The sequence below is a fragment of the Somniosus microcephalus genome, chromosome 10 (genome assembly GCF_052327205.1).
Source record: "Somniosus microcephalus isolate GS21.2 chromosome 10, FLI_Smic_1.0, whole genome shotgun sequence".
NCBI lineage: Eukaryota > Metazoa > Chordata > Chondrichthyes > Squaliformes > Somniosidae > Somniosus > Somniosus microcephalus.
The window spans coordinates 117,959,350-117,985,979 of record NC_140996.1 but is presented as its reverse complement, the minus strand read 5'-3'; the positions used below and the strand labels follow the sequence as shown (position 1 = coordinate 117,985,979).

At 41.1% G+C, this 26,630-nt stretch overlaps 1 protein-coding gene across 1 annotated transcript in view; it reads right to left on the bottom strand.

Moving 5' to 3' along the window:
* The window catches only part of maml2 (mastermind like transcriptional coactivator 2), a 517,584-nt gene extending 492,203 nt beyond the window's left edge, over positions 1-25,381 (bottom strand). The window contains exon 1 of the mRNA XM_085998741.1: positions 24,149-25,381. Within this exon, the coding sequence (XP_085854867.1) occupies positions 24,149-24,469 (321 nt within the window). The 5' untranslated portion in view covers positions 24,470-25,381. The remainder of the gene's footprint in view (positions 1-24,148) is intronic.
* Positions 25,382-26,630: the final 1,249 nt, after the last annotated feature.

The window sequence follows — 26,630 nt, the reverse complement described above, 5'->3', positions numbered from 1 at the left end:
TGTAGCCCCTGTATAACTGAACATTAAAGAAATCATGTCGTCTCAAAAGGACTGACATTCATTACTGAGAGGTTGCACTGCTTTGTTGTCGTTTAAAAAGATAGCATAATAAGGGTGATCCACTAAGAGTGCCACTATCTGTAGATATATGCTCATCAATCCACAATGTTCCATCATTCATTTTAATGGACAGGCAAATCACAGCCTAGCGAGTGCACAAGCAGAAAACTCCAGCCACAAAGGCGACGTGCGGTCATCTGGTGTGAAAATGCCATGTTCTCAGTCACTGGACCTAAAGATTCTTTCAAGAGAACCAACAACTTCTATGGTAAAACTGGTATGCAGTTCTACATCCAACATCCCAGCCAAAGGAAGAAGTATCAAATCAACTTTTATTGTCATTGTTAGTGCACAAGTGCAGTACAACGAAATGTAGGCTTCTGAGAAGGTTTTAAAGGATTACAGGAGGGTTGCTTTTTGCTGTTCTTGGTGGGATGGGGTAAGCATTAGATTTTTTTTGTATCCAAGGGCTCTGCCTGAAATGGGATCCAGTGCATCAGATAAAATGACCTCATTTACCACCATATTTTCAAAACCATTCCTTCGGCCCAGGATCAAACTAGCCATTTAATTGTCATCTTCCAATTATGGAGAGAGGGGAAGAGATCTATTTTGAGATTAAGGCTAGTAATCCCAACCTGTTTTATCAGGAAGATAGCTGTGGTGGCTTTTAAAGCCAAAGGAGAAGGGGAGAGGGGGATGGAGGGAGAAGGAGGGGGAGGAGGAAGTAGATCAGGACTCAATTGACCTGACGTTCATTTCCACCCAGTTTTCAGTTATTCCCAGAGCAGCTTGTACATGTCATAAAGATACTGCACTGATGCTTCCTCTCTGACAGCTACTTCACCATAAGTGCTGTGCTTATCAGCCTACTTTGCTCACTATTAACAAACTCAAAGGCTGACCAATCAGAACCTGGCTGATATCACACTCAAATACTAGTAAGGAGTTGGTGCACTTTTACTGCTGCATTACAATACCTTTGGCTAGTCAGATAAGTGCTTCCCTAGATTTGAAATGAAATGAGCATTTTACTGCAGGGGCCCTGAAACCATCAATCAAAACTGACGAGCTGTTCGCCAAAATTCCAGAGTCAAGGTTTCATGCAGCAGGGGACATAGATTGTGAGGCTTTCATTAACATTGTAACATAGTAATGTTTTGGGCAGGGAAGATCATTGGTCCATCCAGCTTATCCTTCCAAATCTCCAGTCAGGTTCCTTACCATGATTCTGCAACTCGTAGTCCTGTATCCCCCTGCCATGCCTTTCTGTTCCACGCCACTGTTGTTCCATAATTCTAATATCCACTTGTTAAAAATGGCTGTCCAAATGTCTCATTTTTCTTCAACACCTTTCACTTTAAATCTGTCCCCAGCCCCTGAATCCTGTGCCTGACAGAAGAACTTTGGAACACATCTGCCCCAACCGCTGCAAGACGATCATCAGCCCTCTGTAATCAGAGCACAACATTTAGGACAACACCTTTTTAATAGGTAAAGATTGGGGCAAAAATAGAATTATATATCAACTAATTACAAAAATTTGTGTGTTATGGTTACTGAGCAAAAGATTATGAAGCTACATGTTTCTTTGTTGATCACAGATGGAATGTATTGACTCAGATTCACCCAACTTCTCTGACCAGCATGACACTCTCCCTGTGAACCTGTAATTAAGGTGGCAGGTTTCTGTATGAAAACAAACCTATATACAATTGAGTCCGTTTTTTTTAAAGAACAAAGTCACAAAATGTATTCATCACCAGTGTTAGGCAAGAAAGGTATCGAGCAAAAGAAAGTGACTTACTAATAGGCAGAAAATGCAGCGAATCTGGAAACACATTGGCCTAGAAATTCAGTGGCCTGCGCCACCCATTAGCGCCTTAAGAGGGCGCTAAGTGGGTCGGGAGCCACTGGCCACGCCTCCCGCTAAATTTAGCGGGATGCTAATGGTGGCACTAGCTGTTAGCGCTGCGCCGCTACCGCTGACATCATCGGTGTGCGCAGCGCCCCGCTACCGCCCCGATTGCAAAATTTAGTCGCGCCCCCTGCTTTAACGCCGGTTGCTATTTGCGACCAGTTCAGGGGGGTCTACCTGCGGCGGTAGAGGCGCTGAGCGGCCATTTTTTTTTGCTGGCCGCCTGCCAGCACCTCTCCGCGCCGCCGTCCCCGGCCTCCTGAGCCCCCCAACCCCCCCGCGGAGTGCCAGCTGTGTTCCAAGAGCCTGGCACTTCTCCTTGGTGCCGGGCTCTTTTGCCAGCGCTCGCGATCTTCGATCGCGCTGCAGCAGGCCCCTCCCCTTTAAGAAGGGGAGGAAGGCCTGCAATACCGCAGCGTGACGTGCCGCAGCGTGTGGCGCTGCGGCACGTTGCGCAGCGATATTGAGTTGCAGCGCCCCAAGAGGGATGCGGGGTGCCTCCAGTAGCGCCGCACTTCCCTCTGGGGCGCGCAAAGTCAATTTCCGGCGGGCGGCCGCAACTACTTCCGGGGCGCTACTTTTAGCGCCTCGGGGCGCCACTGAATTTCTAGGCCATTGAGATTGCTGCTTTTTGTACTGGTACAAAAATTTTTTTAAAAGGATGAATATTCTTGCAATATGCTATTAAAAATAACCCTGTAACACCACTGGACCAAAGTTACAGGTCTAACACAACTTCAGATCCTCCAATATAAAATCGGTAATACTCTAACCACACACATGCATTTTCCATTTGGGATCATTGCAGAGCATTGAGGGACAGGCTTGTGCTATGCTCTTAACTGAAATAATGCCTTTGAATTCACTGAGAGGCATCCACGATCCTTTACACATTACAATGGAGAAGTTTGCGATCAGAGTACATGTGGATATCATTACTGGGAGCTGCGACCTTTGACCTGAAGGTACAGAGTAGCATATGATAAGCCCTATTGTATCACATAGCATTTGCAGTTTTTATCTTTTTATCTCTAATGGGTGAGGCAGTGCTTTATAGATTCGACATTCCTTTGTCTACTTCGTTCTATTAATACTCAATGTTCTTTTTTTGCCTGGGGTAGTTATGCATCAGTAAAATTTTATGATATTTACTTTTTTTATATAAAAAATAACTTACTTTTCCTACCTACCAGGCATAATATTTGCCATGAACCCTTTTAATTTAAAAAACAAGCTGATCACAACAGCAGTTGTACAAAGTAATAACATTTAGAGCACCAGTTAATATTTATCACTGGGGAAATGACAACAGGGAAAATCAATGATGGGGAGTGCAGAGAATTCTGATGAGAGATGGAGGTTTTTCTGTAGCTCATTAAGAACTGTGCATTGCAAGTTATGAAACGGTTACTATTAAAATCAGTGTGTGATGATATCCACATAGTAATTTACAACAAACACCTTTGCACTTTAGTGATTTGTTGTAATACAGTGATAAATTTAAGTATGCATTTATCCTTAGGTGATGGATTAGCTTCATTAAGGTAAACTCTTTCTGGAATGAAAAACTACCAGAATAAAACTAGGACAAACGCTTCAATGAAACTCAGTTAAAACAAGATGCAAACGGGGAGATTTTATTCAATACCAGTGCTCTTCGGTATTTCTGGGAGAAAAATTAGTGTCTTTAAAAAAATTATTATACAGCGGCTGAAGCAATTACTTGGCAATTATCCCGGACATTTTCAAAATGTTCTCAATACATCTTAGAGCAGGATATAGACCTTCAGAGCCTCCCTCCCCAAACCCCTTAAACAAAAGGCAGTCAAATATTCTGAAGCCTGTCTCAATATCCCAAGAACGCTTACTGATGAGAGTAAACACTCAGTTCTAGCCCAAACTGAAGTGTGTGTGTGTGTGCGCAATTGGAGAATGGGTGTTTAGGTGGCAACTATTTCATCGTTCAGTGCTGAGCTGAAAAATTGGTTCTGCTGACAGACCCTCGATAGACACCAGCATTCAGTGACAACAAGGTACCTGATTATAGCAGCACCAGTGGAAATGAATCGCCTCCACCATTCCTCCATCCCCACTGCATAAAGCTTGGAGTTCAAGGTAAACCCTTTAACATATGAATACTTAACAGCCAGTGGCAATCCTGCAGCTGCTGTCATCATCAGCACCAGTTCAGAAAAGGCATCAGTGATTTAATTTGTTTATTTTCACTTGTGCACAAACTACGGGCTAATGCGATCCACAGAGGGTACCCTACAGGTGCATGTAGCCTTTCTGCCCTGGACAATTAAACACACAAGCCTAGACTTTCTGACCAGCTTTATTTCAACATCAACAGTAACTCATTTAAGGGTTCAGTTAACTGGCATTAAATAAAGTTGATCAGAAAACCTTGGCTGCAGTAACTGAAGACAATAACAACAACAAATTAAACACAATAAAGAGTGAAATGTGATGCCAGCATGGGCAATCATACATCAATAATTCAGGACCGCTCTCCCTCACTAATCTGCAGCTGTCAGTTAGTGCCATCCACTCGGGTACATCACCAGAATACACAAGCCTCGCATTGCCAGTGATATTAATATTAATCAAACAGTTGAATATTAACCTGGAGGAGGGAAAAGAGCTGCTACAGATTACAGTGATCAATTGAAAGCAGCTCATTTAATAATCCTGCCAAATTGCTTTACATCCTTGTAAAATGCAGCTACATCAGTCCTTAGCAAATTACATGTGTGGGGTTGTTATTTTTTATTTGATACTGTTGGTGCTGTGAAGCTACACTCAGCTCACCAAAGTCCTTTATCATCGGCAGCAGTGCAGGAAGTGCATCAGATACAAGAAGGTTAATGCAGGCATTATAACATTTGAAAGAAACGGATCTATTAGTTCACTGCAAAATTTGATAGCCAGCTCGCTCAATGCCAGGGATTAAGGTGATGCCATAAAATGCCTTCTAACCTTCAATGACTTAATGGGTAACTGCAGTTTCTAAATCATCCAGACCAGACTAGGTCAATCTGTAGTCTACTCTGAGATAAGGGCTCTCAGCCAGGACTGTAGTAAGTATGTTACAAGTGGCCCCGTGTCGCTCAGTCACTCACCAAGGTTAATTTGACAGCACCTCCCTCCCCTGCAACATCTACCACCAAGAACAAGAGCAGAAGTGTTGTGAGATCACCATCACCTTCCAAGTCACACCCCATCCTGACTCAGAGATACATCATCATTCCTTCATCGTTGCTGGGTCATAATCCTGCAATCCCCTACCTAATAGGAGTTGATCCTAAGGTCAAAAGATTGGGGGCTGGGGGGTCAAAATTCAGATTTGGGCAACTTGGCACAACAATGTCCTCCAATGCTGCATTGTTCTTTGTGTCAAACTCAAAACAATAACGCAATTGTAATCAAGAATTTCAAAGTTTAGTCAATAAATTATTTGTAGTCAGTTTTGGCCAAGTCCTGGCATACAAAATTGGCCGACCGCAAAGTGATGTGAGGGGGAGGGAGGGGTCATGGCACCCCTCCCCCCCCCCCCCCCCCCCCCGCCACCCCGGCTCTGCCACTGCTACCGAGGATTGCAGTGGGTCGAAAAGGCCTATCCCCACCTTCTCAGGGCAACGAGGGATGAAGAAAAAATGATCCTCCTTGCCTGCATTGCCCCACATCCCAAGAACAAATTTTTAAAAACAGCTTTCTTGACAATCATTCTGGACTTTCAGGGTTAGGGTTAGGGTTAGGTCGTATAGACCTAAAGCTTCAACAAACTTTTTTCGTGCAGGAGGCACACTACAGCTAGTCTCACATGCACACATCACATGCAGTCCTAGCAGACCGAAAGAAATAACTTTTATTTATATAGCACCTTTCATGGCCTTAGGACATTCCAAAGCGCTTTACAGTCAATGAAATACTTTTGCAATGTAGTAACCGTTGTAATGTAGGAAACACAGCAGCCAATTTGCGCACAGCAAGTTCCCAAAAACAGCAATGTGATAGTGACCAGATAATCTGTTTCTGTTTAATGGTGTTGGTTATGGGATTAATATTAGCCAGGGCACTGGGATGGGATATTTTATGTCCACCCGAGAGAGCAGATGGGACCTCGGTTTAACGTCTAATCCGAAAGATGGCACCTACGAGAGTGCAACATTCCCTCAGTTCTGCACTGGAGTGCCAGCTTAGATTGTGCTCAAGTTGCTGGAGTGGGACTTGAACCAACAACCCTCTGACTCAATGTTGAGAGTGCTACAACTGAGCCATGGCTGACTTTGCAGATAACCTAATGCAGAATCAGAAGAAGCCGTACCTGCAGACACCTCGTTGGGCTGCACAATCAGTTTGTTACACAACCACTGGTATGTTAACTCTTTGCATCTTGACTGTTCTTTGGTGACTGGCCTTACAATAAACAGCGAGCTTTTTGCATAACCTGCCTGAATCTAGCTCCAACTTACTCCGAAACCATGTAAAAAGTTCTAACTGCAATAAAAATGCAGTGGTTAAAAGCACTAGCCCTGCAATTATGTATTTAAATGCCACACAAAAAACAATGGCATCAAACCAAGCCACAACTGACAGATCTGCAAGGAACAACATCCATCAATGGTGCACCAATTACTTATAGGTGACATCTGTGGCCTCTAAGTATTAAACCATCAGTTATTAAGGATCAGCAAGAACTGCAGGCATTTATCTGGTATCTTCAGCCTTTCGTAATCGGGTCACTAGCCTATGCTATTAAGACTGTTCGTATTAAAAATCTGATCAGACTTTATTCATGAATATCACCTCCAGCCAAAATAAAAGGCGCGTGAGTCGTCACTCGGACTTCTTCTTTCTAACAGATCAGCAAATCAGAACTGGAAAGCATTCAAGGCAGTGAATAATCAACATTAGGACAACAAGAAATTAATCAAGTTACAAGACTGGAATAAAATAACCATAATATCTTTCTACCAGTCTCTTCATGAAGATCATGCCTCTGCTTACATCACAAAGTCTTGTACTTTGCACTCACGCCACACGATCTACAGCAGTTCAAGAAATAAAGAATGACCCTGTCCCCATAGATTAATTACTAAATTTTGCCCAAGGAATTTATAAATTAAATGATTCAAAGAAAAACATTTGTGTAATGTGTTATTAGGGAAAAGTAGCAGATAGCTAGGAGGGAGTTAACAGTAGTAACATATCCTCAGGGGTTCAAATGACTTGTTTGAAATGCTCAAGCTCTGCTCTTGTGGCTTTGTGTTACTAGCCTGGTATCTCCCTCCTAGCTATCAATTACTGTATTCTATATGTCACACACTACCCTCCATGCTGCGTTCCTTTGTGTCCAGGCAGCACAACTCAGACCCAAAGAGATGGAAAGAGGAGTCATGTGGTGCGACTCTACTTTGTTCACGTAGCTGCCATTAGGCTCTTGCCTCATCCAGATCGGCACAATGCTGACAATTTAAAGTTCAAGAAGCTCCCATCAGCTACACCAAACAGTCCAGGCTGCTTAGCAGAATTAACTGCAGCCACAGGCTGAGAAAATGAACATATATAAGCACATAAAGCACATAACACACACAAACAAAAGACCTTACAGCACTTAACAGTGTATGAGCTGCACAGTTGCACTAAGTATTAACACTCTAGGCCACAAAGTGAGGATACAAATTCAATCCCACACTATTCGTTATTTGAGCCATGCCAAAATAAGAAAGACTTGCTTTTATATTGCACCTTTCACAACTTTAGGACGTCCCAAAGCGCTTTACAGCCAATGAAATACTTTTGAAGTGTAGTCACTGTTGTAAGGTAGGAAAGTCAACTGCTGAGCAGGACCTACAACATCTCTCAATGGAGGGAAGGAAAACTGGACACAGTAGTCCAGCCTGAGCAATAATTCACTCTTTCTAGCAGCTGGGCAAAGGTCTAAAAGCAGGTCACTCGATTGTACTCTTGGCATCAGAGATGCACGTTCCAGGAGGAATCGAGAAGGGGGAATTGTTTTTAAATGCTGCAATAGCTCACCAATTACAGCTGGTAATGGCAGCAAGTAGCTGAGCCAAAAACACCATGTTCAGTTCATTGTCTTTGCCAAGTTCGCTGATCATAACTAAGGAAACAGTAGGCGCACTAGAATTGGCCTAAGCTTCTCTGGGTTAGGAAGAGGAAAATTAGCTTGAATTCCCATTCCTCAACACTAATCATTAGTCAATGATGGAAAGTGTCCATACATAGATGCAAGCTGAGAACAAGACCAGGTTCCTCTGTGATGCCCCATGCGGATTAATGCCATGTTGACATTTACAATCAGGGCTCATATGAAGAATACCCACTTGGATGAGGTGCGAGTGGGAATCATACCACATTAAGAAGTCAACACCTTCGGGAAACAGAACAGGAGGGAAACAAAACAAATGTCTTCTCTGTTCATTTTTACTGTACATGCATAAAACGCAATAGGCATACTACAGTTCTCTGTGCACAGCGTGCAAAATTACACAGTAACAATGTCTTTGTTCAGAAATGACTACTTTATAAACGCAATCTGGTTAACAAGATGCAAACCTACCGATTAAGGATAATAAACACCTTATTTTCTCCCGAAAGGAAGTCATTTCAGGAACTCTGATTTGCATATTTACTGCTTTTTGTTCCCGTCACATCGCGACATGTGCTTTCTGTTACTGCTTTCTGCCATGTGACGGTAAAGGGTGACATAGCACATAAGAAGCTTCAACCGAGCTTTCCCAATTCAGTTGGTAAAATCACCAGGTAACTGAGTGTTATAGACCACAAAGTGTCAGGCTGATATCCAGGCTGCACCGAATTATTGGATCTCAGCCACAGTAGCAGTGTCAGTGTTATAGCTGGCCTCGGCACTCACTCACTTAAGCAAAGTACTGGAAGGTGACCAGCATCTGTTAAATCACCACAACACTTTCAGGAGAGAAAACTGCAAGGAAACATTGTGTAATTGTTGGTAAACAGGGAGCACCGAAAGCTTTTATCAGAATCCATTCACACTAAAAGCTGTTTTACAGACACCACATAACAGTGCCAGCCTTGGCTCAGCACTCTTGTGTTCAAACCCAACTCCAAGACTTGAGCTAGGCTGATCTATGTTGACTCTTTAGAGCAGTACTGAGGGAGTGCTGCACTGTCAGAGGTAACGTCTTTCAGATGAGATGTTACACCGAGGTCCTGTCTCTTGTTCAGGTGGATACAAAAGATCCTGTGCATTATTCAAAAAAAGAGCAGTGAAGTTCGGCAGGTGTTCTGACCAACATTAACCCTTCAATCAACATCACCAACAGATTAACTAGTCATTCATCTCATTATTGGATTATAATAATCCAACAATCATTATCCAATCACCATAACATTATATCTCAAACAAAATGTAACAATTTATATTATAACCCATGTTATTTTAGAACATTAAGCTGCACAGCCATTTCTCATTCATTTGTAGGTAATTAATCCCATGATTATGTCAAAATAGAGCTGGTTTTGTCAATGATTTCTAAATGAAAGTCACCTCACCTAGCAACAACTAGCTTTAGTTAATTTTAATATTCAAACTCTCCAACATTTATTTATATCTAGAAATGGGCACAGCTCGATCATTAACATGTGAATAGCCCAGATTGTCCAGATAACCCTTTAATCCCTTATGCAGTATTTCTACAATCGCCCCCTTCTGCTGAGCAGCACACGATGAAGAGAATCCTACTTTACCAGCATTTGTAAACATCTATCCAAACTGTGGTTAATGGCTCAAAACTACTTCGAACAGCATTTCTTCACTTTTTTTTCCATTAAGTGAAACACTTCAGACCATAATGAAAACAGAGTGCAAAATTACTGCTGCAAATACATCTGGAAGTAACAATGGTGATTGCTATGATTCTATTCACATGTCAGTTGATTATGTTCAATTTATATCTTTGTAATATTTTGGTATCTGTCTTGTATGTTTAAGATCATCTATGGCAAATCCACTTGCTTCCTCCTAAACGATTAAATCTCTGGGTCAAAAATCCAGGGTGGGGGGGGGGGGGGTTATCTACGCATAAGTGCCCTGATGCACCTGCCTGGGGACCTCTGCCACTGACCCCATCAACATTTGATCTACCACTAGGGACACATCTGAGGTGCCTGACTACCAAACAGGCCTCATACTGCAGCCCTGAGGAAAGAATACCCCCACCACCACCCGGAAAGAATACTTTCTTTCCACCTGAGCAAAGGGGGCAGATACTAAAATCAAACAAAAACAAATCTTACCCTTTGAATCTTCAAGGGTCTTTGGTAATGAACCAAGCCTGCATCATCAGGTAGCTCCACTTCTAGCATATGGCAGCCTGGTACATCCAGTCTCGCCCAGGCATAATGGATGCCAAAGATCTGCTAGTTAATGGTGAGGCCTGGCATTAGGATTCCCCCTCCTCTGCCCCAACCCCTCCTGCACCATTGACTTTCTTTAAGAAGAAAGAATTTGCATTTATAGCGCACCTTTTATGACCTCAGGATGTCTCAAAGTGCTTCACAGCCAATTAAGACTTTTTGGTGTATGCACAAATCGTTGAGCCATTTGCACACCTCTCGACGTGCAAACCAGCCAGCTGACTCTCGACACGAAGGCAGCCTCTGACACATGCACAAACCGGCAAGATGAATTCCTGAATTTTGAACCATGGCGTTGAGAGGAACAAACAGAAAACAGGACGGGATAGCAACCAGGCCAGAAGACACATAATGTACAGCAAATCATGTTGTAACACAGCTGTGGAATTATGAACTAAAATAAAAACAATCAGAGAGAGAAGAGCAGGGAATGAGCTCCCAGAATGAAAAACAACTTGGAGGCAGAGAAAGAGAGCAGTCTTCCCTTCTGATCATGGCCTGCTGCACACTACCCAACAGCAGAAGACAGAGGAAAGAGGCTAATCCTTATAAATCTGTGAGCACTACCATGGACGATCACTCAGTAAAAATGGTAATTGATAGTTCATATAAGAAATCCGTGCAAAAATAATGAATGGCACAAGGAATTAAATGAGCGAGATGGTTGGAGGTCAGAAAGCAATGGATTGGGGCTAAACTGAGTTTCTCAAACTGAAAAGATATGGTGGGTAGTGTTCCACATTGAGGTGGTCTTATTTACATAATGAATCTGGATTTAAGAATTGACACCACATTGAGATGAAATGTTGTGATGACGATTCTAAAAAACTACAGGTGGACATAGGCAGGCTAGAAGGATGGGCAGATATGTGGCAGAAGCAGTTCAATGTAGAAATACATCATAATTTGTAAGATTTTAAATGGAGTAGAGCAGAGGGATTTTGGTGCCAGATACACAGGTCTTTAAAGGTAGCAGCACAAGTAAATGAGGCAAACCGAACCTTTGATTTTATATCTGAAAGGTGTACAATTAAAAAACAAGGAGATAATGTTGAACTTGTATTTCGGCCATAGCTGGAGACTTGTGTACAGTTTTGAGCACCCCATTACAGGAAAGCTATAAAAAGCAATTGAAAAAATACAGCATAGATTCACTGGGATATTCACAGGGATGAAGGTTTACAGCTATGAAGAAAAACTTGAGCGCTTAGGGCTTTTCTCGCTATAGCTGATAACGAGATCTTCAAGATTATGAGGCATTATAAGGTAAATAGTGATGGATTGCTTCCACTGATTGGTGAGATGAGAGAGAGAGCATGAATGTAAGATTATCACAAAGGGTAGTTAGAAAGTGGAGTTTTCTGCTATAACCTGTTTTTGAAGCAGAGTTGATAAATTATTTTAAAAGGGAATCATAGATGTTGAAAAAGAGGCCTGTTAAAGTTAAGAGAAATGAGAGGATAGTGGTATTAAACTAGGTGGCTCATGTGGAGAAAAACACCAGTACAGACTTGGTGGGCTGAATAGCCTGTTTCTGTACTGTAGCATTGATATATTCTGGAACAGATATGACAACCTCAAACTCAGTATTAAGAATGTTATTATTCACAATAGTGTGACTGTGTGCTTCCTTCATAAAACTGGCTCAAATACTAATAGATTGATTCAGGATGGTGATCATGACTATAAATCCATCAGCCAAGTAGCTTTGATCCAGATCCTTGTTCAAAGTAGGAATGACAGAACTGCCTGCTGTGCTAATATGTCATGCAGACCACAGCTATTCCTGAGTTAGCTTACTCTAGCTGGGCCAGCAGTTGGGATGCTACAATTGGTCTCAGTTGCCTTGGCTCAAGAGAGGGGCTCTGTGTTCCCAACTGCTATCCAGTGAAGGCTGCTGGAAAGTGTACCTGCGGACTTCAGCTGAATACAGGATCGGCCTCTGCCGTGATGCCCTGTCAGCCCTCAGTATTTAAACTCCAAACATGAAGAATGGCCACTTGGGTAAGACACTGAAGGACTGCCGTGCCTGTGTAACATATCTCAGCAAGATCAGCACCTTCAGGAGAAGCAGAGACAAAAGCAAGAAAACGGGGGGGGGGGGGTAAAATATAACAAAGAGGTGACTACAGGGTGCTTGCAGCTTCCCTCCGCTATGGAGACTAGGGAGAAAAATAAAGCAGCCAGGTCCCTGCTTCTGACCACCATAAAGTGTGAAATAGCTGTTGGAAATGTGGATGCTGGTCAAGGAGAGGATTGGATTTGGGCTCTGCTGTGATGTCCCTCCCACACAGTGTAATTGTCCACCAACATTCACTGCTACCACCACACTTGAAGAATGACCAGGTGAGTGAAGAGCCAGAAGGCCACAAGCACCCATGGAGTTGCACGCTACCCTGAGTAACAGCCATGAGGGCAGGGAGGAATTTCACAAAAATCTCTTTAAAAAAAATGGTTTCAAAAGAGAAAAACTAAACAATTCATTCACACTGCAGCACACTTTGAATTGTTTTCTGTAAGCATTTAGATGCAGAAATGTATCTATAAGAGTATAACATGTTGAGAAATAGCTAAAGTATAATATATTTATAGTTTGGTACATTATCTATCAATTTGTAGCAATAGGCTGCCCAGAATGAGAAAGTATTCTTGAATTACTTATCCAATGAGGCAATTATTTGCCAACAATCTTTGTCAAGGAGTCACATTAACGTGCTCCCTGTGTTAGGTTCTACTTCTCTATTCATTTCAACAGGTTCTGAGGCGTCAAGTTTCAAAACTCCACTCGGAGAAGTGAACTTCTGTCATAATATCAAAGCAACTTTACACCAAACTAACGTCTGCCTGAGACTGTGCAGCACAAAGCACGTGAACTGCACCCACAGCTCCTTACAAATCCAAAAAGCAGGGGCCTCAGGGTGGTTGTCTACCTAGTAACACAGTTTAGTGATTATATGATGTCCGCAGCTACCAAGCTACAGATTTGTTTAATGATGTGAATAAGTTTCATTAAGAGATGATCAAATTGAAAGTTGTACTTTAACAGGTGGACAAGGCATGAGAACACGGCATGACACAGTTCATTGCTTGCAATAATCCCGATAGTCATTAATTACCATGTCACAGGGTACCAACTGTGCCTCTGAATAATTTACTACATGGGTCCAGCGTCTGGAGATGTTCAAATGACAAGATTTCCACCTGGCACAGCACGGGTAGCTCATTCATTCCGTGATCTGAAACATTTATTTTCATTTTTATTTAAAGCAAAATGCTGAACACATGAATACATTTCAATAATTTCAAATGTGTGTGTGTTGGGGGAGCTCTTGCATTTATTAATGTACCATACAGTATTTGAAAATGAAAAAGATGGAAAGACTTTAAAAGCTACTGCGAATATTATGGGAGGTTCAGACATCAACACTGCACTTAAAATATCAACACTCTGATTAAATAAAAAAAATTCTCATTATTTTGAATACATTTAGAGGGCTTTCCATCAAAATGTCTGGTAAATTGGCAGTGAAGAGACACATGCAAAAGATTGAAATGCTTAGGGACATATATACACATGAAGGGAGAGTGGTGTTAAAGGTTTGTGCTAACAAACAGACAGAATCACAGTACAGTGACATGTGCATACATCAGTATACTACAAGGAGATAGGAGACCCTGAGGACAGTGCCAACACACACAAGTGCAAAAGCATTTGCATGTACATAGACACACATACATACTAAAGGACAGTGGGTGGTTAAAATTGAAACATCTAATTCATCTTGGAAAAATCTAATTCTGTTATATTCTGGGGCACAGTTCTCAGAAGGGTTTGAATTTCAGTCAGTGTGTGTGTTGCTCACATTTTAGTAAGAAAGAATTTCTAGGCTGTTATGTACAGATGGCAGACTGGATAAGATCACCTTCTTTTGAAGAGCAGTTATTTTCTCTTGAAAGAAGAAGATACAGGAAACTCTCGATTTACCGGCACCTAAATAACAGGAAATCTCTGTTAACCGGCAAAATTCAGGAGTAGGTTCAGGTAAGTTTTACTTCATATTAGTGGCCGTTCCTGGATCTGTGGCCATGTAACCGGGGTTCCTGCACCTGTTGCTATGCAACAGGAACGCCTGGCTCTGTGGCCGGGGTTCCTGCACCTGTTGCCATGCAACAGGGACGCCTGGATCTGTGGCCGTGTACAGGGCTCTCGTACCTTTTACTATACCTCTCGATAATCCGGATTTTTTGATAAACCGGCACCACGCCGGTCCCGGATAAAAAAGAGTTTCCTGTACTTCCTGAAGATTATTGTGTATAAGATAGCACAGGAATTTAAATAGTTAAAAAAAATAAGGAAAAGAAATATAGTTTGACATATTCTCAATCTAAATAGAGATAGTGATTAGACTTTTGTTTAATAAGTATAATCAAACTGGATTCCCAGAGTTAAACCACTGGAATGATCTATGCGACTGAGTGGTAACAACCTACTGCAAACAGATACAACCAGCAACTCCAAAACAATGGATCCAAGTTTCCAAACTTGGAAAACAAGGCACGGTAAGTTGTTGTCATGGATCACTCCGTTCTGGAGGAAAATGGTAGCAGATTTCAACATCTGCCGTCTGATATTGAGAACTTTCCAAACAATCCATCACCACTTGGGTTTTACCAGCTACAATACAGATTGACAAAAAATCCATCAACTTACATTTCTAGTGTTCCTCAAAAAAGAGACAGAGATCTGAGGCTGCTTTACAAGATGGAGGATATGAATAGATACTGAGTGGGAGGGAAATAAGGGAAAGATAGCAAGTTTGGAGTAAGCAAAGTCATAGTTAAGAGAAAGGGTTTTTATGAGTCTGGCTTTTATGAGGCAAGCAGACAGGAAGGAGGCAAGACAGATGGATTTAGGAAGGGAGTTTCAGTGGGCAGGAGAATAGTGGCTGAAAGAGCAGCCACCAATGATAAATTTTAAGTGTTGGTAAATGGTGATCTGGGAAACAGGGGCAAGTGATCTTCAGCTTTTATAAGTCATTCTCTTTCTATTCCAGACCCATTATATCAGGACACAGTTGGAGGAGAATGGAAAATTGTTTCAATCCAATGACAGTATTTGAAGATGTTAAAGTGTTTCTCAATAAATGCAACAGATCAAAGGGTTGTACTCTCCAACCTGAAGAAGAGTGCAAGCTCCTATAACTGGTACCTTTTTTTGAAGGAACCCTCTGAAACATCTTCCTCTGACTGAAATCCACTCATCCCTCCTCATTTGATTCAGTCTCAAGAGATCCAAAGTAAACAGACTAGCCTTTAGCATCTCACAACAACAACTTCAAAGCAGTCAGTTCAATTGCACGTGGACAAAGCTATTCTGTCTGTAAGTTAATGAAGAATTGGTGCATGCTTCAGATACTGCTTCATTCCCCACCAAACTGGCACAGTAAAATCTTGCTGGAAAAACTGATGCAGAAACTTACAAGAGTTTTAATAGTGTTAATCCAAATGCCTGGTATGTATATGTCATATATAACATTGTGAAATACATGAAGGCATGAACATGGGCATGAGACATTGTCAGTGATGGTATATATAGAGTATAAATATCACAATGCATTAAAGACCTGCTACCTTCTCTTTAGTTTCACAATGATGAGACTTCTGTACAACTATATAATATGCACCAATATGGCCTAACCCAAAATCCTTTAGGACAAAACATTTCCACTTCTGTATCTGAGCCAATGTTTCTAAAGAATGTCAGTGAGATAGTCAAGAGTGAAAGAAAAAAGTACTTCTTGTCTAAATTAACCCCTCCGGCCCCGATTTCCTCTCCTCTTCTGAAGTTCATGCTCGAGTACAATCCCACAAATGCTGGCAGCCCTCCATTATTTCGTCCAAGTAGCTATTCTTCATTTAGGAGCCTAGACAATGAGTGCCCACAGACTAATTGCTCGGGGCATCACGGCCAAGTCTTATCCTATCCCCACCCAACATCCGGACAGAGACATGTTCCAGCACAGATTACTGGATATACCCCTCCCTGGCCTAGAGATGCTGAAGCCAATTGAGCCAAATGTACTGCTCCAACTACCACTCCAGCTGAGACCAGCTACTCAACATAGACTAGGAATTGAATCTTGGACCATTTGGTTGTATGGTTCAGCTATACACTCTCTGTATCAATTGAGTCATCAAGGAGGTGTTAGGACTTCATAATCTCATGAAATAGTGCATCCTGGCAGTCATTTTACAGAACTGTCACTCAGTTCAATTTACCAATATCAGAAACTCAAGCAGTGATCACACATGTAAATAAGTGGGTGGTAACTACTGGAAAGCCAAAACGCTATCCAAATTAGCCATTTATGTTTATACATTCAATTAAGTGGATTATGTTCACAGAAGTAACAGGAAAGATCAGGACATTGGGCTCATATGTGATTAAGTACTATGGAATTAAATGGGAGGCACTGTTTTTGATAAAGCTTTAATTACACACCACCTCACATTTTAATTTCAAAGTACTACATTTTAAAATAAAATATAAATGAATCATGTAACCTTTTCACATTATTTACAGAGTATGTCTGATTCTCCCGTTACATTTAGTGATATAAAACCTCATCAGTCTCGTCAAGTGACATGGTATCAAATTATTTATTGTAATTTTTGTTCTCATTAATGTGAGGGTTGTTAATGTTAAGGCATGGAACAGTTTTTCCCATTCTAGATACCCAGTGTCAGCATCAAGCACGCTCGGGTCATGACCAGCTGCCGAGATAAAGCTCCCTCTACTCTAGACATGCTGAACTCTAGACATGCTGAATGTCACTCATTAGGATTGGCAATCACTCATTTTTATTTAAACCGGTGAACATGCTCCCCAATGGTTCAACAAATTTATCCAATGAGTAACAGCCATACAGGCCAAGAAGGTTCTAGGTTTGATCCCTGGTCTACAGAGTTAACTGGTCTCAGCCAGCACAGCAGTATGGGCACTACACTAAAGAAAGGCTTGCATTTATACAGCACCTTTCACAACCTCAGGTACCAGATCATTGGAGGGTGATTGGTGCCTGTGGAACTGAACCTTGGGAAGAAATCAGTGCCTTCTGGAAAAGAGGAGAATATCGGGAAGGAAGTGTTTTCTTAATAAAAAAAAGAATTGTGACCTATTTTATTGTATCTTACTCTTAGAAATAAACACAGCTCTACATCTGAATTCTGCGTCACAGTCATCACTCCCAACACCTTTATTTTCCCAATGTGGAGAGCTCAACTTAACCCTGACAATGCAGCATCAGTGTGATCTTGTCTATTTTCCACACGAACCACTCTTCGGCCTGAGTGCAATTGCCAATTTAGTGTTAATTAAAATGATGACCAGCTGTGTGCTCTGGGCCCGTGCCACCAATTGGTCTGGGACTGCCCAAACATTTTATTCAAGTATTCAAAGAGGAGACTTTCATCCAGTCAGTCTGGGCTGGATTCAAAGCAAGGTCCAAGGGGTAAAAAGACAGTGAATAATAATTCAGTACAAATCAAATATTTCAACTGAGGGAGCCTGCTGGTGGCAACTACCAAATACTTGCCAAAAACTGAATAAGCCAGCTGCCAAAACGTAGAATGGAGCATGTTTCAAACACATGAACTCTTTGGGGCTCTGATAACATTGATAAACTCTACAATCTTTGCTTTTCTGACTTACTTGAACCCATATAAATTACAATGTATGTTATTAACATTCTAGCCTATATGTCGTGCTGTATGTAACAGACTATCTGCTACATTATTCAATGAATGCTGTCAAACTCTGGAGTTGAGAGGGAAAGTTAACCGATATGAATCAGAATTTATCTTTAGGACCCAGTGAAAATCCTCAGATTACTGGCAGAACTACACCACAGACCCCAGCTCAGTAGTTTTCAAAATAACCCAGCCAAAATAACATACAACACTCATCACCTCTAGCAACTCTTCAGGACTTAGTACAAATTCATTTCAACCTCACCACCTTGTTATAGCTAAAATGTTATTCTTTACCCTGGCTACCCCAACTAGATACTTGTCCGCTTGCAGTACAAGCTAGTTGGCTTTCTACTGACCTCCACTTGGAAAACTTTCAAACTATACAAAAATGAACAGCATTCACTTTCATCTTAACTGACTGCCATAGACACCAAGACAGGTGCTATATCACTATGAAAACCAAAGTAAAAATGTTGTCTTTTTTTAAACAGTTTTTTTTTAATTTTGAAGAAAATGTCATGCCTGGGCTATTAATTGTTGGATGCTTCCCAATTATCCTGTTCAAATTTACTTGTAATCTGTTTCTTTGTAATGTTTAGTTTCTTGAAATGAAATGTATGAGTAAACTATACACAAATATAAGGCATTTTATTGAGGTTCTCTGCCAATAAGAAAAGCTTTAAAAATCAGGCATCAATACACACACAAGACCCCTGAAAATGACCTTGAAATATATTGGCCTGGATTTTGCGGTCAGTTGTTCATTACACTTACACTTGCCCACAGACTTTCTATGGACTTTTGCACTGGAACTTGCTGTGATTAGTGAACCAAAACAGTGCGGCGCACTCTACAGGGGATCTGGTACCTGTGTGAACAGGGAAAGCAACTGTGTATCCCCTTAACCAATCAGATTGAAAAATCCTTACTGAGGCATGCAGTGTCTGAATCAGGAAGTCTATATTAGAATAGTTAATTAAATGTAAAATCATGTACAGAAAGTAAAATGAGAGGGAAAGAAAGATGGAATTAAGAGATATAAAACAGACAGAAAGAAAAAGTTTTAAAAAATTTAATGTTTTTAAATCTCCAACAATAATTAAAATCTGAAGGAATTTAATTTTCAGTGCCAGAAAGATTGTTTATCAATAATTTTGACTTAACATGCCATTAAAAATTTACTTACACTGGAATGGACAAGCCCTAACTTTCTGGTGAGTTTAGTGGGTATCTATCAAGTAGGTACTGGAACTTCACGCTATTGCATGTATTTTAATGCCGAGTCTCTCAGCGAAATAATGTTATAGTAAAGCTTCTGCAGGAGCAGGGCAACTTGGACAGCTACTTCCGGATTTTTGCATGTGGGGTCGCTGGAAGTTGCTGTCCCATTTACTCTTTAATGAGACTGACTGCCTCACCGTTATTATTTTACCACAAAATCCGGGCCAATGTTTAACATTTAATTTAAACAAAGTCTACGAAATTACACAAAATAATTTCAGTGACAAAAGATATTTTCTGGTAAGTACATTATATGCTCTGAACCCCGAGAGTTGAGGTTTGCATGTCATTGTACGAATACATTCTTTATTGGTTAATTTGAAATGCTGGAAAATTTGAAAAAGGCTTGCTGGACAGTGTCCTAACAAAATTGGATATTTGAGGTCTGATTCAAACCCATCTGAAAATTAGGTTAACGAACTAATAGATTTTAAAATAATAATCTGTTTTTTGACTAAAAAGGTTTTAAAATTCAACAGAATTTCTGCAAAATAAAGTTATTCCAATGAAAACAAGTGACTTAAAACCAGATTCAATAGGTGAATCTGGTTTTACACACAGTATCAAATCTGATAATACTGATAGATTTTTTATGATTAAAAACAGACACAGGTTTGGCATAGAGTTCAACAATTTCAGATTCCGGTCGCCTGTCACTTTAATTCTCCACTTCACTCCCACTCTGATCTCTCTGTCCTCGGGCTATTGCATTGTTCTAATGAAGCTCAATGTAAGCTCGAGGAACAGCACCTCATCTTTCGATTGGGCACTTTACAGCCTGCCGGACTCAACATAGAGTTCAACAATTTCAGATAATAATCCCTGCCCCCATTTTTCATGCAGTATGATTTTGCCATTCCCATTTGCAACATTTTCACAGCATGTTCTTTCAATTCCTTCCTCCCCTCCTAAACCGCCCCACCCCGTCTCTGCACCTGCTTAATATCTGTTACATCTCCAGCTTTTTCCAGTTCTGATGAAGGGTCCCAGACCTGAAACGTTAACCCTGTTTCTCTCTCCACGGATGCTGCCTGGCCTGCTGAGTATTTCCAGCATTTTGTGTTGTTATTTCAGGTTTGGCACAACCTGTCCTGGCATTAAAACATGTTCTCCCCACTATATGCCAACTGGAGAATTACAGGTGAAAGCTGAGAGTCAACTTATTTTCTCTTTTCAGATGCTGATGGTCTTGTCATCAATTTTCCACCTTATTATGTTTGCATGAAAGATTATTTCTTGATTTTGTTTGCCTGTGATACTCTTGTGCCACAGTTTTTTTTTCTGAATGCTGTCAGGGAGACAATAGAGTATTAATTATAATGTATGTAACAACAATGGAAGTGGAGAGCCAGCTCCTTGCCATTATTCTCTGTATCATCCTATAGTGTCCATTTGGCACAGTTAGTTGCACTCCCACCTCAGAGTCAGACGTTTGTGAGCTCAAGCCTTGTTCTTCCAGTATATAATCTAAACTAATACTTTGTGTATTCCTGAAGCAGTGCTATGCTTTTCACGGTGTTGTCTTTCGGATGAGACATTAAACTCTGCCTGTCTGCCTGCCTGTCGAGGTAGATGTAAAAAGCCCCATACTACTCTTTGAAGAGCAGGGAGGTGTTCTAACCAACATTGCTCCTTCAGCTAAAACACCAAAAGCAGATTAACTGATCATTGCGGTGTGCAAATTGGTTGCCATTTTGTTACATAAGATTAATGACTTCAAAAATAATACACTGGATTTGAAGTGTTTTGGAACATCCGGAAAATGCTGCATAAATACAAGTTCTTTCTTTTCTTAATACTTTCAAGCAATATAGCAAATATTGCTCATCAAATACATTAATTAACAATTCAGGTTCAGGTGGCTCACAATCTACTCTACACAAGCTGTCACAATATGTGCAAATGTAGCTATATATTTTTAGACTCAGGAGTTTGTTGGAGCCACACAATACTATAGTTGGGCATCTGATTTGATTTATCTCAGCTTTATTACCCTTTCACCCAGAATGATACCAAGACTTAGAGGGTTAAATTATGAGGTCAAGTTGCATAATCTTGGTTTGTATTCCATTGAGTTTAGAAGATTGTGGATGCTATAAATCAAGGTCTTAAAGGGATTCAATAGGGTAGATACAGAGAAACTATTTCCTCTGGTGGGGAATCCAAAACAAGGGGGCATAATCTTATAATTAGAGCTGGGCCATTTAGGAGTAAAATCAGCAAGCACTTTTCACATAAAGGCTAGTGGAAATCTGGAAAACTCTTCTCTCAAAAGACTGTGGATGCTGAGTCCATTGAAATTTTTAAGACTGAGATTGATAGGCTCGAGGTGCTCAATGGTCTACTCCTGCTCCTATGTTCATATATTCCTGTATTATCCCACCTTTACTGTCATAAAGGCATCTCTCATGGTCTGGTAAGATTATTTAAAAAACACACATTTCTGCTTTTTAGAGAAAATCCACGTCCCAGATCTGTTTCGCATTGTTATCTGAATGATAATGAACTGGATTCTCTTGATGCCTTCGTCTTCATCCTCCTTTTACCATTATTTAAGCTGTCCAAAGATAATGACTACTATGTATAATTATATTGAATGTGTATATACAATGATGGCATTAGGACTTCAGTAAAGTGCGATGTTATGCTTGTTCATTTTTCACACTTTAACCACTTGAACTGTAAAAAACAATGTGCAGTAAAATTGTTCACCTTTGTTTTCCCAAGCTTAGTTGTGGCTGGAGAGAGTGTTTTGAGCAACAGAACGCTAGACTAAAATCCTGATGGTTACAGGTCTACCACAGGCGGTGGTAGTGGTGACAGCAATTTGAGGTGGAGTGAAGATATCACACAGGTGTATCGTTACAACCTTAAGAAAAATCATACTTAAGTGAACATTCTTTATAGAGTACTGATCCCATGCCCTAAATAAGCCATTTGTCAACATTATATAAACTTGCAGAAATATAATTATTGTACTTATTGTTTTTCTGTTGTTTTTATAATTTAAAACTTGCAAAAGTATTTGTTTTTATGAAAAAGTGTCAATAAGCAATTATTTTGAAAAGGTGATTTTTAACTATTTAGTATTAATGATATAAAAGCAAATGGCTGGCATTGAGTTTAAGGCTGTAATTCAATCTCAACGCTGTGCTGAAGTTTATAATCTGCTAAAGCTTCAACTTCACAGTTTGAGATGTCATCACAATTGCTTGAGTGAATTACAGCTTTGTAACTATTTATATAAATATGTATGTTTATATATATACACACACACACACATACAAGTGTACAGACAGTGCTCTCCTAATGGCTCATCAGTTTATCCAGTGAGTAGCTAGGCTATACGGAGTAGGAAAGTCCCTGATTTGATCTGTTTTCTGTACTCAGTTAGCTGATCTCTGCCACAGCACGGTAGGCACACTACAGTTGGCCTCAGCACCCGTGTGTTATTGAAGGAAAAATCACTGGGCTTCCTGTTCACTACCCAGCAACCCCCGTTGGAAGTGTGCACATCAGATGAGCGCAGGTATGAGAACAGGTATGATACGCCCCATTACTGCCAGTTAGATATCCTACTGACACTCATTGTCAAAGCTCGTATAAACAACACGCATTTGTGTAATATGTAGAGGGCAACTGGCACCTGTGGAACCATACCCCAGTTAGGAATCAGCACTTTCAGGAGGAGGACAAGGGAGAAAATTAACTGTACAGGTGTACAATACTGAAATCTCTTTTTCACGAAACTATGGCTCAAAGAGCAGAAAAACTATGTACCAATGTCAACAAGTTTTAGTCCTGGTGATATACACAAAGGTTTCAATTGACCAAGAAACTTAACTTTCACACACAAACACTAACAGATAGCTGTGAGTGAGCTGCAAACTGAGAATTGCAGATACTGCAGAAACATAAATCTGGCAATGTACATCAATCCAAACCCTGAGAATTATATAACTGCCTTTGATTTCCTAATTGCCATTTGTTATTTGGTTTAACACACACACACAGTGACTGTTATTCAAAACTGTAGATTATAAACATCAACAAACTTGCTTAAATTAAAGCCATTCTTACCCTAATATTTACCAACCATTAATATAAGCAGGTGCAACTTATTGGCCAATTCAGAAGTTTTGAGTGAGCAAACTCAATGTATTGATCACATGTCTGCTCGGCTGTTTCTTCCAATGAGAGGCGAGGGTCATTCAGTTCAGTATAGGCAAGCTTTTTCAGAGTATACACCAGACTGAACCCTCCACACAGGTCACAGCTTATTATTTCACAAAATAGATAAGGGAGCCAATAGACCGGGCTTCTTTGATGATACTTGTGGAACTTTAAATAAATTACAGAAATACAATACTGTGGCACATAGGGCCATTTTAGAAGGGACAACCTTTTGGAACATTGCAATGCATTTTTCTTAAAATTAATCCAAACTGACATTTAATTCTTCACAATTTCATGCAAATCATTTTAAGTAAGGTCTGACAACAAGCTGGAGAAAGGACAGCTTTAAGACACACTTTTCAAAGTCTGATTGCTCGTTTTGGAAAAAACAGCTGCTAATGCAGATCCAATCTTTTGAACAAAAACAACCAAAACAACAACAAAGGGAATTCCAAATAGATCAACAAAGCGTGTCGCTTTTTTTCTTTAAAGATAAGATAAGGAGGCAAAGTGAGCGAGCAAAGGAAGCAAACTTACAGCGATCAGAGTGAGATTCCTGTGTTCGCTGGATGCGTTAGGTCCTGGAGGCTGTTCGCTGTCGCAGTTTTTGGTGGCCCGGTTGCTTTCGTGTTGCTGCTGCTGCTGTTTGGCTTTGGGGGTCTTCTTGCTGCGTGTTTCCAGGTACTTCTGGTGCAGGGCGAGTTTGTCCCTTCGCTCCTGTTCGATGCGCTGCGGCTGGTTCTGCTCGTAGCGGACCTGGCAGACTGCGTGGTGCCGGCGGCACAGCTCGATCCGCTGCCTCAACCTCTCCACGATCGCGCTGTGCTTCGGGTTTGGGGGCATGTTGTAATCCCCCATCCTAACCTCCCAGCACACTATGTTGACAAGTTTTTGTTTTCTGATTTATTTTTTTTAACCCCGGGGGGATTGCAAAGGAGTATATTGCAATAAAAAAGTCTTGGATTCCTTTTTGTTCGAATTCAATCAAAATCTCAACAACACTTTGCACCCTTCAATCCACCTCCTTCAAGATGATTGAAACCCATTTTTCTCTTGTATTACGGTAATATTCCTTCAGACGATCGCAATGGTGACACCGGCCCCTTTAATGCACCCACAGATACTTTCTCTTTCTCTCTCTCTTCACACACAACACACACAAGATTATGTTTGGATCTCCCTCTTCCCTGCTCGCACGACCCCCTCTCCTGTCCCGACCAGCAGAGAAAAAAAATACTCGAGAAAAAATGTGAGGAGAGAGGAGGGGGAGGAAAAGAAAAGACACAACACACAAAAAAAGTCTTCAGAAAAAGCAGATCGCGCTGAAACTTGGTAAGTTGCGGCCGGTGGCAGGCGGAATCCGGCTGGGGATGTCCGTGCTGCCGCTCCCGGCCATCCAGATGCGGGAGCTTTTCAGCGCTGGCGCCGGGGATCTGCGGCAAGTTTGTGGGCGAGAGGAGGCAGTGGGACTCGGCGCTGTCTCTGCTCGCTGTGGGCTGCTGCTGCCGCCGCTGTCTGATGGCTCATTGCACGGAGCTGGGAGTCACATTGTGTAAAGAGAGAGAGAGAAAGGGGGCGCTTCTTTCCCCAGACTAGCGGAATGATACCGCCACTGCCTGAGTAAACAAGGGAAGGGAAAGGAAAATAAAACCACAGACTCCAAATAGCAAACAAAATGGGCGAAGGGGCAATTAAAAAAAATATTATTAAAAAAAGGCAACTGATTCAGATTCACTGAAAAAAAGTAAACCTAAAAAAGTGGAATCTTCACCCTCTGCCACTGCCCGGAGAGTTCGCTCGTCCGCTTTTAGTCAACGATTCTTCCAGCTTTTCTCTCACGATTAAGTTTCTTGACAATTTTACGTAAATTTGTAAACAGGGAAACTTTTTTTTAAATGCTTTCTTTTCTTTGAAAGCAATCTAATTTAAACCCCCTCCCCTCGAATTAGAGATTGTTTTTTCTGTGTTAAATATTTCTATTCTATACAATTGGAGAAATGCTTGAACACACATGTCTTTAAGGGGCAGTGTTGGAAATCCCGGTGTGTGAGAGGAGTGCGTCCTAAATGCCTCACATCACAATGCATATCACATCCTCACTGACCCCCAAGTTCATAGGTTTTTTAAAAATAAAATGAAGTGTGATCCCAATTTTTGTCGAAAACTTTTTTTTAGATCTATGCTACTACCCATTCTCCTACTCCGGCACAGCGACCGACCGTGACAGCCACTGGAAGGTGTGTGTCAACAACCCACAGTGTGATGGATGACCACCCACCCCCAGTGAGGAAGCACCTTACCTTCTCTTAACCACAACAGCCAAATGCAGATCAGAAGTCACCAGGTGGGGAATGATAGGCAAACACCTGTGCCCTCTCCAGTCTGTACACTCATACGCCAATACACTGTGCCATGTAATCTTCACATTAAAAATGTTAATGTAGATCACACAATTCAAAGATAGCTTGGGGTGCACTTGCACTGCAAGTTTAACATCAGTGAAGTGATTTCCACTTTGCACCAACACTAAACTGACAATGTAAACCTGGCATCAGGACCCAAGCTGAATATAATTTTTTGATAAAGAGAATGGTTGGTTTTGCAATAGCTTATCAAGGGAGCGTGCAGGGATAGTAGCTTAAATCTCTTCAAGGCAAAGTTGGACAAGTATCTTGAAAAGACACACATTATTGGATACAACTGCAAGGACAGCAGAATGGAAAACTAGATGGGCCTGTGGTCTCTTGCAGGCTTGAGATTTTCTATGTTTCTATGACCTGACTCTGGAGTAAAGCAGTGTAAAACTCCCTGAAGGGGTAGTCTCACACTGTTTTGTTTTGGCACCACATGGAAGGGTCAATTCTGGGAAGGTGCGCTCAGGGAATGGCCCCTCGCGAGTAAAATGTATGGACCTCAATTAGGTAGATAAGACTACACTACAAAGTTATGTTCATTAATATAAGCTGGTACCGCTCCAGATTCTCCATGTAATTTTGCAGTGCAGCTCTTAATTCACTGA